Raw genomic sequence first — 13,431 nt, 5'->3', positions numbered from 1 at the left:
CTAGATCTCAGAACAACCAACACAATACTTCCGGAAATATCCCCAGCTGAACCTTCCTTCTACCGAGCGTGAAAACTGCGTCATCTGGATCATCATCCTCATCCACGACCGCATTTATCCGGTTGGGAATGTAATCTAGCAGGTCATCATCAACCCAGCTTTGTGGCATTATGATGCTGTTATGTCCGCCGCTTAATTTTTAATTATTTATCCGGGATTTCTCCCTTTGGTAGCGATAGTAATTTTGGACAAGCGGGTTGGAGGGTGCGGACAACAATAAAGAATACGAGGAAGAAATTATCTTCCTATAATTTATTATTTATAGTGGATCTTTTCGAAAATTAAGAACCCAAACGTCTTTAAAGAGACTGGTGCTCTTGTTTAAGCCAAAAGTATTTTATGATGATAGAAAAATAGCTCTTTCACCTACCTTTCGATGTCAATTCTTCTAGTGCGGCAGCTATTATCCCTCCAGGACTAAACAGCTCACTCGACCTTCCTGAGGGTTGGTAGAATGGGTGCGGCTGGGTTGGTAAGATGATATCTTATGTACTACTTTCGAATGAAACCGCAAGGTTGGAGTGATGAACTTGATCTTTTATTAATTATTTCAAATTACAACGTTTTAACAGAACGTCACTTGTTCACTCTAGTTTTTCACAACTTTATATTTAATTTATATTATAGGATTATTTATCCTTAACAGATATTTTTATAAGATTTTAATTTATATTTAATGCGTCCTTTTTCACACCCGATAAGTGGTTTTATGCGCAAATTAACTCGGCACGAGATGGAATCGCAAATTCACGTGATTTGCGTCACTGGTTCGATCGTACCGGATGGTTTTTAAAATCCGACAAATATTGTACTAGACGAACGATTCCTACAGTTGCGTCAGATCGAATTTCAGATCAATATTTGAGGCTTTTTAATATAAAATTTAAATCCCTTACTGACTTTTCGACGCCTAGAGCGGATTCCTGCAGTAAGGTTAATAGAATTTAGCAATCTTTGACTATTTCTTATTGACTTTTCGACGCAGATGCGGATTCCTGCAATAAGAATTAGTCTAGATTATTTAAGAAGTGCCCTATTGACTTTTCAACGCAGATGCGGATTCCTGCAATAGGGTTTAAGTTAAAAATTATTAAAAATCCTCTTATTGACTTTTCAACGCCTAGGGCGGATTCCTGCAATAAGAGTACACGAAATTTCGACGTTCGAATATTCGCGGACCGTAAGTTTTATGAACCGACTAGCCCTGAGCTATGGGTGCTCATGCTTTTTATAAACTTTAGTTGGTGATTTGATGGGGAATTTATAATCATTGTCATTGGTGGAAAGTGACGACAGTTTATTATTTATTCGTTAAACTTATTGCAAGTGTCTTCCCACTATTCTTCGCCGCATAAAAAGGTGAAAAAGCTGACGCTGCGTTTTCGCGCGCTTTTCAAAGAGGAGCTCAGAAATAATTATTTTAAATAATTATTAACATAAAAAAAAATTATTTGGACATAACAATGCTATACGTCGTTTAGCAGCACTAAATCAAGAAAAAAAAATTGGTCAATAAGTTGACCCTGCGGGCCAGCCCCAAAACTTCCCGCTGTTTCCGAGGTCGTTGAGCTCGAAAACACTATTGTGAATAAATTTTCAAGCTCTTCGAGCTCGCAAATACTTTTGTATGCCATTGTTTTGTAAAAAACCATTTTTTAGCATTTCTTTCTCCCACGATATCTCGCGAACGAATTAACCGATTTTGATGGTTGAGGCGGCAATCGACGCGTTTTGTCAAGTTCTAAAGCTGATCAAATTTTGGATTCGATTTATCGAGTCATTTTTGTGATATTTCAGGATAAATAAAAAAAAAATTTTTTTTTAATTCTTTCGACAACGGTTTCTCTTGAACGAATGAACCGATTTTGATGGTTGAGGTGGCATTCGACGCGGCTTATAAAGCTCTTGAGCCCAGTTCATTTTGAAATCAATCTATCGAGCACACTAAAAGTTATCAAAAAGAACATTTTTCAAAAAACTTTATTTTTGGAATATCTCGGAACGAGCCCTACCGATCAAGCTCAATTTTCTCTCGGCTTCAAGATATTGACAATTCGCGGCGAATGACACCTTAAAGTTAAAAATCGGTTCATCCGTTCAAAAGATACAGGTATTTACATACGTACGTACGTACGTACATACATACATACATACACTCGTACATCATCGTGAAATTAGTCAGAATAGCTCCCTCGGACCTCAAAACGTCGACATCTGATGGAAATCCGATTTTCGTAAATCGGACCGAAACCGATAACTTCCCGAATTTTTGAAAATTTACAATTTTCTTAGCGGGAAGTTAAAAACACAATGACATACACTACTATAAAAAAACTTTAAAAAAAAATATCTAAAAAAATTAAAGAAAGAATCTTACCATTCACAACATCCTCCAAACAGAACGTCGCAGGTTGGATGTTATACCTCGACTCGAAATCAGAAAACTATTCAGATAACAGGTTGGGGCTGCATCTATACGTGTGAGTTGATGGTATCAAATCAAGTGGTCGCGCAAACCACCAGCAAAGACGAGCATTACAAATCCGCAATTCTGTTGTAACATTATTCACCGTAAAAAATGCCCTGTTAAATTGTTGACTGGTTGCCACTAACTCTCGAAGGGCTGGAAGTATTGTCCGCCAAACTATGCCGATGGCCTCAACAGTCCACTCCTGAGGGATGATGTATCCATATGACACGCCGTTACCCATTTTAAAAAATTATGAAATATAGTCATTCTACAAAAAACAATCAACTAATAAATATACACAGTATATTATTTTCCGACTGAAGAAAATAATATTTTAAAGTTTAAAAATTATCAGTATAAAGATAATATACTGTTTCTTGTCTATGCAGACCTAGAATGTACAATTGAGCCCCAAGAAAATGATAATTTTGACAAACATATACCACATAGTATAGCATTCTATCGTTTTTTCAGTTATAATAACAATTTATCTAAATTTGAACTCAATCGGTCACAAACCTGCATCAAGTGGTTTGTAAAAAAATTAGAATGTTTCGCATTAGAAGTCGAATCGTACTTGAAAAATCCTGTTGCTATGAAACCTCTGTCGAGACATCAAAAAGAGAGTCATGAGCAAGCAACTATTTGTCATATTTGTGAAAGATCTATAACTGCTGCTACAGATAAATGCTACGATCACTGCCATTTTACTGATAATCATCGCAGCCCAGCTCACTTATCTTGTAATATAAATTATAGAAAATCTCATACTATACCAATAGTATTTCATAATTTATCTGGTTACGATTCCCATTTTATAATAAAATCTTTATAAACTATTTTCGAGGGTAAAATTACATTATTACCAATTAACAAAGAACGTTATATATCTTTTACGAAATATGTTGAAAATACATCAGTTTGCTTACGTTTTATAGATTCATTCAGGTTTATGGCTTCTAGTCTTGACAAATTAGCATCTTATTTAAATGATTGTGATAAACAGATTCCTCAACAACATTACATTGATCCAGGAAAATTTAAATTAGTTACTCGAAAGGGTGTATTCCCATACGAGTACATAACTGGTATTGACGAACTTAATGACAAACAGTTGCCCGATCAGGACCCATTTTATTCTAAATTATCGAATGATGGTGTATCTAATAATGATTATGCCCTTGCTCAACTAGTTTGAAATAAATTTGATGTCAAAACATTAGGGGAATATGCAGATTTATATTTAACGACCGATGCCCTTCTTTTATCGGACATATTTCAAAATTTTAGACAGAGTTGTATGGCTACCTATAGCGTAGATCCTTTACATTACTACACGGCACCGGGACTTGCTTTCGATGCAATGTTAAAATATACAAATGTTGAACTTGAATTATTTACTGATCCTGAAATGATGCTTTTTATTGAAAAAGGTATAAGGGGTGGTGTATCTCAGTGTACAAATAGGTATGCAGCGGCAAATAATCGTTACATGGGATCCAGCTTTGATCCTAATAAAGCTGAATCTTATTTAATGTATTATGATGTAAATAATTTGTATGGTGCTGCTATGAGTATGCCTCTACCAAAAGGTTCATTTGAATGGGTTTATCCGCCTGAAGATCTTACTTTTGACGTCGATAACGTAGATCAATTTTTAAACGACATCGATAGTGTGGGCTATGTATTAGAAGTTGATCTACATTATCCTCAGGAATTGCATGATCTACATAAAGATTTACCACTCTGTCCTGAACACTTTTCACCGCCGGGTAGCAAGTATACTAAATTATCGACAACTTTATATGATAAAAAAAATTATGTTATACTCTATTAGAATTTAAAACAATGTTTAGATTTAGGATTAAAATTAACAAAGATCCACAGAGTTTTAAAATTTGAGCAGTCACCCTGGCTCAAGTCACATATCGATAAGAGTACAGATTGCAGAAAAGCTGCTAAAAATAAGTTTGAAAAGGACTTTTATAAACTTATGAATAATGCTGTTTTTGGTAAGACTATGGAAAATGTTAGAAAATATAAAGAGATTCATATAGTAACAAGATGGTCCGGTAAATATGGCGCTGCTGACTATATTTGTAAGCCTAACTTCCATAGTCTTACCATTTTTGATGAGAATATGATAATCATTGAACTGAAGGCGGCAAAAGTACGCTTTGACAAACCAATTTATGCTGGTTTTTGTATATTAGATTTATCAAAAACTTACATTTATGACTTTCATTATAATTATGTTAAACAAAATTTCGCAAATGATAAATCAAAACTAATGTACACTGATACTGATAGTCTTATTTACCATTTCATTGTACCAGATATCTATGAGATCATCAAACGTGATATTGCCAAGTTTGACACCTCTGATTATCCACCTGATAATATTTACAACATACCACTGGTTAATAAAAAAGTTTTAGGTCTGATGAAGGATGAGAATAATGGTGAAATTATGACAGAATTCACTGGACTTAGAGCAAAGTTGTATGCTTTTAAAATTTATAATGAAGATCAGGTAAAAAAACGAACCAAAGGTGTCAAACGTCCGACTCTGCGAACTATTACTTTTGAGGATTTCAAACGATGTTTAAAAGATCATGTAAATTTAAGTGAGGAACAATATGTAATTAAAAGTAACAAACATAGTGTAAGTACAATAGTTCAGAATAAGATAGCTTTAAGTTGGGAAGATGACAAACGTCAGCTTCTGCTAAACAGTACTGATACTGTACCATGGTGTTATGAAGTGTCAAGAAATGAAATTATGACTATACCGAGACCAAACAAAAGACAAAAAATGTAAAAATAATTATAATTTTTAGGATAGTAAAAAAAAAAATAAATAAAACTTATATACATGATTTAACATTACTTTGTTTTATTTCAAAAATATAATACATTTTTTACAGATCAGATTTATTTATCCAGCTATTGTGAGAGCTATCAAAGCCGAGCCACTTTACATATAATTTATTTCCACGTGTTTTTATTACTTTTTCTATCAGGTAAACATCCGGATATTTAACTTTGCTGAGTTCTTCATCGTAGAATTCACCTTCTATTGGCTGATCCTGATAGTCGACAAGTCTGTAAGTCATAGGTACCGTATTTTGTACAGATTTTATAGTGAAAATCCCTGTTGTCCAGTTAGCGGAGTAACCTTTTTCAAACACATGTTTGTGTTTGCTAATTCGAACTTTATCTCCAACTTTAAACTTAGATTTTCGTACTCGCTGCTGCATTTGAAGAGGTTTTTATATATTTTTAAACAGTTCTTTTTCATTAGCAGCAGTTACATCAACAGGTTTCATTTTAATTGTCCGATGTTTAGTATTATTATATGTATTTAACAATTCCTCTAGGATGTTGATCCATTTATAATTACCACGAGCAGAGAATTGACGCCACATATTAGTTTTAAGTGTTCGATGAAAAAACGCTCACATATAGATGCTTTCAGGTTGCTGAACGTCATGGACATATTAATTTTATACTGCTTCATAAGATCTTTGAACTCTTTATTGTAAAACTCTTTGTCTTGATCGACATAAAGATTTTTTGGAACTCGACCTTGTTGGAATATAGATTTCATTGCATTCGTAACATCACTAGCACTTTTAATTGGTACAGCCCAAGCGTACTTGGAGAGTATATCTATCACAGTCAGCAAGTATTTATTTCCTTTATTTGATGTAGCGTATGGGATCATTTCAACTAAATCTGCCTGCCAAGATTCATCGAGTCCTCGGATATCAACATGCCGTCACAGGTAATTTCTACGAGCTTGCTTATGGAGATCATAAGCTATTACTGACCTTTTGTCCTCCATCGTTGAAAATTTTAGCCTCCAATTTTTTTATACGTTGGGTATTCTCATCTAGTGATTCTTTTATTGTTTTCTGTTCGTTTAACCTCAATTTTAGTTCTTGAACCTCTTTCTTTAATGAGACTACTGTAGAATCTAGTGTTACTACTTTAGCATGCAGCAGTGAAATGATCTTGGACAGATCATCTTTCATACTATCATACATTAAAGTCAATTTTTTATGAACTAGATCATGTGTAAATTTCAATGTTGCTACATCATTATCATCTGAAGGATCACCAACATGACACAATTTTTTACTCTCCAAATCATAATCTCCACCAGGAGTCAACTTAAAACCAACTCCAGGTGGCCCGGGTGGTCCACTAATAAGTGCAGTTGTCATTAACGAACGTCCAAATATGTCAATACTCATTTTTGTTCTGTACATTTCTATGAACAGCAGAAGACTGGTCGAAATAGTTAAAAAATACTGTTAATATATAATTCCAGCCTCCCGTAACTCTTCGATTATTGATATAATTTCATTTATGTGACTTGGATTACCAGCTGCTTGAGATGCCATAAGTAAACGTAGACGATCAACCAGTTCGTTTGGATTATCCCAATGAACATAGTCCATCTGTGTTTTCTTCTTTTTTACAATCTTATATTTAGGTAATCTTTTTCCCTTAGATGTCTTTGTAAGAAAATTAGCAATATAAGTATTAAACTTTATTGTAGAATCTTCATAAATACTGCCATCTGATTTGTAATTTTTTCTATACGTGTTTGTGTTTTTAATGATCTCTAGGTATGTATTTTGATCGTCTTGTGTAACACTCGCATAATTGGGTGATTTTTTAAACAGCAGTTCTAATAAACCTGGAGTTATAAGATATTCATGATCTTTAACATAAAATGTATTTTCTTCAAAATTTATTTCTGAATCACCGATATAAAAATCATTGTACCGCCGACGAACACCATATCTCAAATTTATTTCTTTACTTTTTCTATACACTTTGGCTAAATAGGATTTCACTAAACTACCCGGTTTAGCAGGAGTACTTGAAGCAGAGGGATTCATTTGGGTCTTATTAAGAGTTCTACTACTCACATCGTCATCAGAGATTGAGCTATCATAATGACTTGTATCATCAAATTCAGTTTTATTGTTGAGAGTTGAATTGTCCTTTTGTTTAACCTCTTCTTTAATTTCCTCCTTGACTTCTTGCTTAATTTTTTGTTTCGACGATTCAACTAGGCTCTGTAACGGTGTAACTATGGGTTTGAACATTTCACCCATAGCTTTTTCAGCACTATCTTTGCCTAACTTCAGCATTTTATGCTTTCGTCTGATGGCGTCACTTGCTTCAGATATCTGACGCAGCACATCTTTTTGTTTCGAAGTCTCTTCAGGCTTCATGTTGATGTATTAGAGTTTACTAGATATATGATTTATATTAACAGTTACACTTTAATTTATACTAATAAAGCAGTCAAATCCTTTTCTGTATCTTCCATTGTTGAGCTCACTGTCTTTATCAATTACCACAAAACCATATTTGCCATCATTCCAACATGCAGAGCATAGATCTTTGAATGAATTGTATGACATGTCTATATTTACATGATCATCATATACGTGTTTTAAATTCATCTCATCTTGACGGAAGAGAACCAAAAAATTTACATTATCACGTATTAAATGCTTAGGAATGCGTGTATAAGTGTAAAGTGAGTGAATGCGCAAAAAGGATCCGGTTTAGGTGTGATGGAATTTTAACAATTAAAAATTACACAGATTTTATCAATAAATAATTAGGTTATTTATTTACACTTTATACAGTTAAATATTGTAAGAATTAACATTAGATAGCGAATGCGACAAGATATATAAGCGATAGCGAATGCGACAAGTAAAGCGGTTAAAAACGCGTGGTGGTTAGTAAGACTGCACGATGTAGATTAGAAATTAAGACGGCGTCTTCCTCCTTCGTTGCTGCTCGGTGGTGACGTGGCAGCATGGCTGCAGTAACGAATTTTCCCATTGGCTTAAAAGCGCGCCAGCAGGAAATAGTTAGCCGCCAATTTCTCTGATTGGCCAGCTGGTAGCGGGTTCTCATGCCGCCGTGTCACGGTCATGAGCAAGAGATTGTATGTGTCGGGCCCAAATAGCAAGTGACCCGGCACTATACTGACACTCAAGTCAGTAGCGAGTTCGGCTACTCCCGATCGTAGCGGAAATGCACGAAGCTTTTCAAATTGCCTAAGCTCGTGACTGAACAATAAGTTTGACACAAATAAAAACTGTCTACGTCTTTGTGTCGGCCCATACAAAAGTACGCTCTAATATGATCCTGTTTTTCACAAGCAACATCGTCAAATATCATTAGCGAATTAGGTTTTGCATCTTCAGGTTCAACCACATCCTCATGCTCATTGAATGGGAAAAAAACCTACACCCTCTATGGGCTTAAGCAGCGACTCTAAAAATTCGTATTTCGGCTGATTAAGAGATTTTGAGTATAGGTAAATGTTGTTGAATCTCAAACCATTGGGATGTATAATAAGTGATAATAAGGCATTTGTTTTACCACAGTTTGATGGGCCACAAAACACTGCTCGCACACTGTTCGGTAGTAGAGCACCATGTCTTTTGATCCTTTTTACTCCGGTACCTTGAACAATTTGATCGAAATTTATCACAGGTAATTTAGCATCGTGTTTTTCGAACTCCATGTTAACGGTTCACTGTTAGAGTGACAACTCATTTCTAAGACTATAAACATGATAATTTATAATGATTTATTATCAGTTATTATGTCGCTGTGATGGAGTGCGGACATATAAGTGGGAAAAGTATTGTCAACAGTATCATTAACAAGCTACCTTTTGAACTTCATATACCTGGTTATCAGTGTTGTGGTCCAGGAACGAAGTTAGAGAAGAAATTGGCTCGTGGTGATCCTGGCATCAATCCTTTGGATGCAGCGTGTAAGAATCACGATATTGCTTACTCGAAAAATCGAAAAAATTTAAGGGCGCGTCACGAGGCTGATAGAGCGTGGGAACGTTTTCAAGCGAAAGACGCACTATTGGAGAAAAAGCCGCTGCTTGGAGTGTAAACAAAATCATGAAGGTAAAAAAACGCTTCGGAATGGGAATGAAAAAGAAGAAGAGAATGGGTGGTAAGAACAAGAGAATGGTGGGTAAGAAGAGGAGAAAGAGTGGTAAGAAGAAGAAAAGTACCAGCAAACGACCCAAAGTGGCGCTGAGGAAAATTGTGACAGCTGCTAAGCAAGCAATGCAAGCAGGTGGTGATCCAATTAAATCTGCACTCAAAGGGGCTCGACAAGAGGTGAAAAAATCAGGAGGAAAGACAAATGTTCGACAGCCACGTATACTACCAGTTCCATCTAAAATCGGTGGTGTACTTCCGTTTTTGATCCTCCTATTTGCAGGTCTTTCAGCAACCGGTGCTCTCGCTGGTGGCGCTGCGGCGGTTGCGAAGGCTGTCAACGATGCTCGTTCAGCCAAAAGACAGTTAGAGGAGAGCAAGAGACATAATTCTAAAATGTAAGAGATAGCCATAGGTAAAGGCTTATACTTAAATCCATACAGACGTGGTATGGGACTATATTTGTGGCCATATCCATTGGTTGGAAGAGGATGTAAGTCAAAAAACAAGTAGAGCTACCACATCGAGCACTTACAAACATCGACTTGATGAAATACGCCAAGGAATTAAAGATACCCAATTTCCGTGGTGTTTTCATGAGAAACGATCTGCCAAAATCTGGACCTAAAGAATTCGAATCAGCTATTGTCAATCTTGATGATAAATTCGGACCTGAAACTCATTGGGTGGCGTACAAGAAAAGTCGTGATAAAGTAATTTATTTCGATAGTTTTGGTGATTTACAACCACCAGAAGACCTTATAAAATATCTCGATGTTGGTAGCGTGAAATGTAATCATAAAAGATATCAAGACTTCTAAAATTTCTTTCGGGACGACTTTAAATTGACATGACTAGTTACTCAGGGCATTAGTCATGGCTGAGTCTTTCACGTTAACGTTGACAGGATCGTCCTCTGTGTTAGAGGCAAATTATTTCCCACCAATTGAACTGTCAGAGAGAAAGAATTATGTCTTGGGTCTTGTAGAATTGCTGACATTTAATTCGATACCTAATATAGACATTGGCGCTAATAAGTTTTATGTAACTTATCCTCCGGATAATGAAGAATAAGGAGACAAGAATGACATCTTGGATAACAAGGAAATATCGACAAACCTGATGCAAAAGGACATGAGATGTGATTATAGCGACGAGATGTGATGATAATGTTTCATTGGCCCCAGAGGTTGATGTGCAACATCAGAGAGATATTCCTAAGAAAATAACCCCCAACAAAATTGTTCCTGTTAAAAAAAGGTAATTAAAATACCGACTGGTAGTTATGAAATCGGAGATATTGAGAAATACATACGAAAAGCATTACCGAGACTTAGCATCAGTATAAAAGCAAATAATAATGAACTAAGAAGTGAAATTAAATGTGATCAGGTTATAAATTTTATACCTGAAGATTCTATTGGTCGGCTGTTAGGTTTCAAAAATCGTCGGCTTCAACCAAATAAAACTCACTCATCAGATTTACCTGTGGCCATACTGAAGCTAAATGCTCTAAGGGTTGAGTGTAATATAACCACAGGTGCTTCTATAAATGAGCACAAAGTGCACAAGATTCACGAGTTTTTTCCGGGTGTACCACCAGGATATAAGATTGTTGAGTTGCCATCACATGTCATTTACCTTCGAATCACCGCAGATGCTATATATAATATAAGACTACGTATAGTGGATTAGGATGGAAAATTAGCAAATTTTAGGGGTGAAACTATAACCATAAGATTACATGTGAGAACGATATAAAATGGGTATTGTATATGATACAAAGAGTGGCGCAGGCTATAAAAAGATATCAACATGGCCAAGCACAATCAGTCGAAGAAGACCTCACAAGGCGTTAACACATCAGAACGAGCAGTTCCTGAAAAGTCTAGGACTACGTTTACGTGGAAGATTAACAAAATAAAATCTAATTTCTGCTGCATAATCCCGTGTCGAAAGACTTAGGTGGTAAGCTGTTGAGTATAATGTCTAATAACGACGCTACAAACAACTTGAAGAAGTATTCAGAGAGCCAACAACGTAAATACGGTACAGATTTTAAAGACAGCAAAGATAAATATTCGGCACCAAGCATAAAAGGTAGTACAGAGTACGGCGGTTACGAGAAAGGCAACAAGTACGGTGCAGTAGGTGACAGAAGATATAAAAAATAATGGCTAATATATTGGATATCCAACGACCAATTATATTCGATGAGTCAATTGCTCACTATGAACTGCATGCTCATCAACCCTATGCATCCTCGACTTTGAACAACAATGATGAAGTTCGTATCACCATCCAGAATCAAAATTTGTGCATACTTCCTAGCAAAAGTGCACTCCATATTCTTGGAAAGTTTACTAAGAATGATAATACTGCTGTCGTTGCTACCACCAACTTGGTTAATATGGGGATTGTCCACATGATTAAAGAATTCCGTTTACTTATGAATGGTGTTGAAGTTGATTGAAGCAGTAACGTCGGTATAACAAGCCTGATGAAAGGTTATGTATCATTTAGTCCAAATCAGTTAAGTACCTCAGAGAATGCTGGCTGGGTAATGGAAGATAATGTCAAATTGATCAACGCTGCAGGAAATTTTGACTAATTGATTCCGCTGAATATTTTGAGTGGTTTTGCTGAAGATTATCTGAAAGTTCTCATGAATGTTCAGCTAGAGATAGTTCTTACAATTTCAAACAGTGACATTAATGCTTACATACAACAAGCAGCGGCAGGAGCGGATGCTGAGGAAGTAAAATTGACTTTACAAAAAATTGAGTGGATTGTGCCGTATGTAACGCTTTCAGACAAGGAGAAAATTCAAGCATTAAATTATATTACCAGTGATCCAGCTATCTTAATTAGTTTTCGAACCTGGGAATTGTATGAGTATCCGCTGTTACCAGCAACCTCAAGACACATTTGGGCTGTCAAAACATCAACACAACTGGAGAAGCCACGTTACGTCATCCTCGGATTTCAGACAGCAAGAAATGTCGACGCAAGGAAGAACGCAAGTCGATTTGATCACTGTGCGCTTCGGAACGTAAAGTTATTCTTGAACTCACAGAGTTATCCGTACGGGGATCTTAATTTGGACATAAACGACAATCAGTATGCTCTATTGTATAATATGAACACTGATTTTCAATCTTCATACCACAATAAAGTGCCTGAGCCACTGTTGACAAAGCGGGAATTTCTGCAAGAAGCTCCGCTCTGTGTTATAGACTGCTCTAAACAGAATGAGGCTATTAAATCTGGACCAGTAGACATTCGATTGGAGTTTGAATCCACAAATCAATTTCCACAAAACACAACGGCTTGTTGTTTAATCATTCACGATCGTATAGTTGAGTATAATTCCATCAGCAGCACTGTACGGAAATTGACTTGAAACATGGTTGTGCAATTTGATCTGACACCAACTATTCATTATATGTACACATGGAGGTATGCATACAAAACTGCTGGACGAGGTGAATGGGAGCAAATGGCTCGAGATCGAGAAAGGTTTAAAAATAGGATAGAAAGATCAAGTTATATTATAGAACCTGTATTGATTAAAAGAATTAATAAATAAATAAAAATTTTTCACCGATGATTTAATTTGTTTTATTATTTATAATCTTAACCTAATACATTCCAATAGCATAAGTTTAATTCAATTGTATATTTTTTTTTAACTTGTTTTTTATCATTCATGCAATATAAGTCGATCTTAGTGCACGCTCTTTTGTTCGCCAAATAGCTGTTTGCCCATTCAACTGTTTCCACGACATTTGTGTGCGTTAAACGATTATCTGCGTGCGACAAGTAAATGTGAGTGCGACAAGTAAACTTGTCGCACTCAAATTTACTTGCCGTATGCAGATTATCGTATAACCC

General features: G+C 35.8%; 2 protein-coding genes across 2 annotated transcripts; one reads left to right on the top strand and one right to left on the bottom strand.

The window, feature by feature from the left end:
* Positions 1-6,849: 6,849 nt before the first annotated feature.
* On the bottom strand, positions 6,850-7,782 carry LOC130676317 (uncharacterized). The gene has a single exon (XM_057482470.1). The coding sequence runs from the start codon at positions 7,780-7,782 to the stop codon at positions 6,850-6,852; it is 933 nt and encodes a 310-aa protein (XP_057338453.1).
* A 4,420-nt stretch (positions 7,783-12,202) lies between these two features.
* LOC130676316 (uncharacterized) lies at positions 12,203-12,940 on the top strand. The gene has a single exon (XM_057482469.1). The coding sequence runs from the start codon at positions 12,203-12,205 to the stop codon at positions 12,938-12,940; it is 738 nt and encodes a 245-aa protein (XP_057338452.1).
* Positions 12,941-13,431: the final 491 nt, after the last annotated feature.

Source organism: Microplitis mediator, chromosome 10, assembly GCF_029852145.1.
Source record: "Microplitis mediator isolate UGA2020A chromosome 10, iyMicMedi2.1, whole genome shotgun sequence".
NCBI classification, from domain to species: domain Eukaryota; kingdom Metazoa; phylum Arthropoda; class Insecta; order Hymenoptera; family Braconidae; genus Microplitis; species Microplitis mediator.
This window is presented reverse-complemented; position numbering and strand designations above follow the sequence as displayed.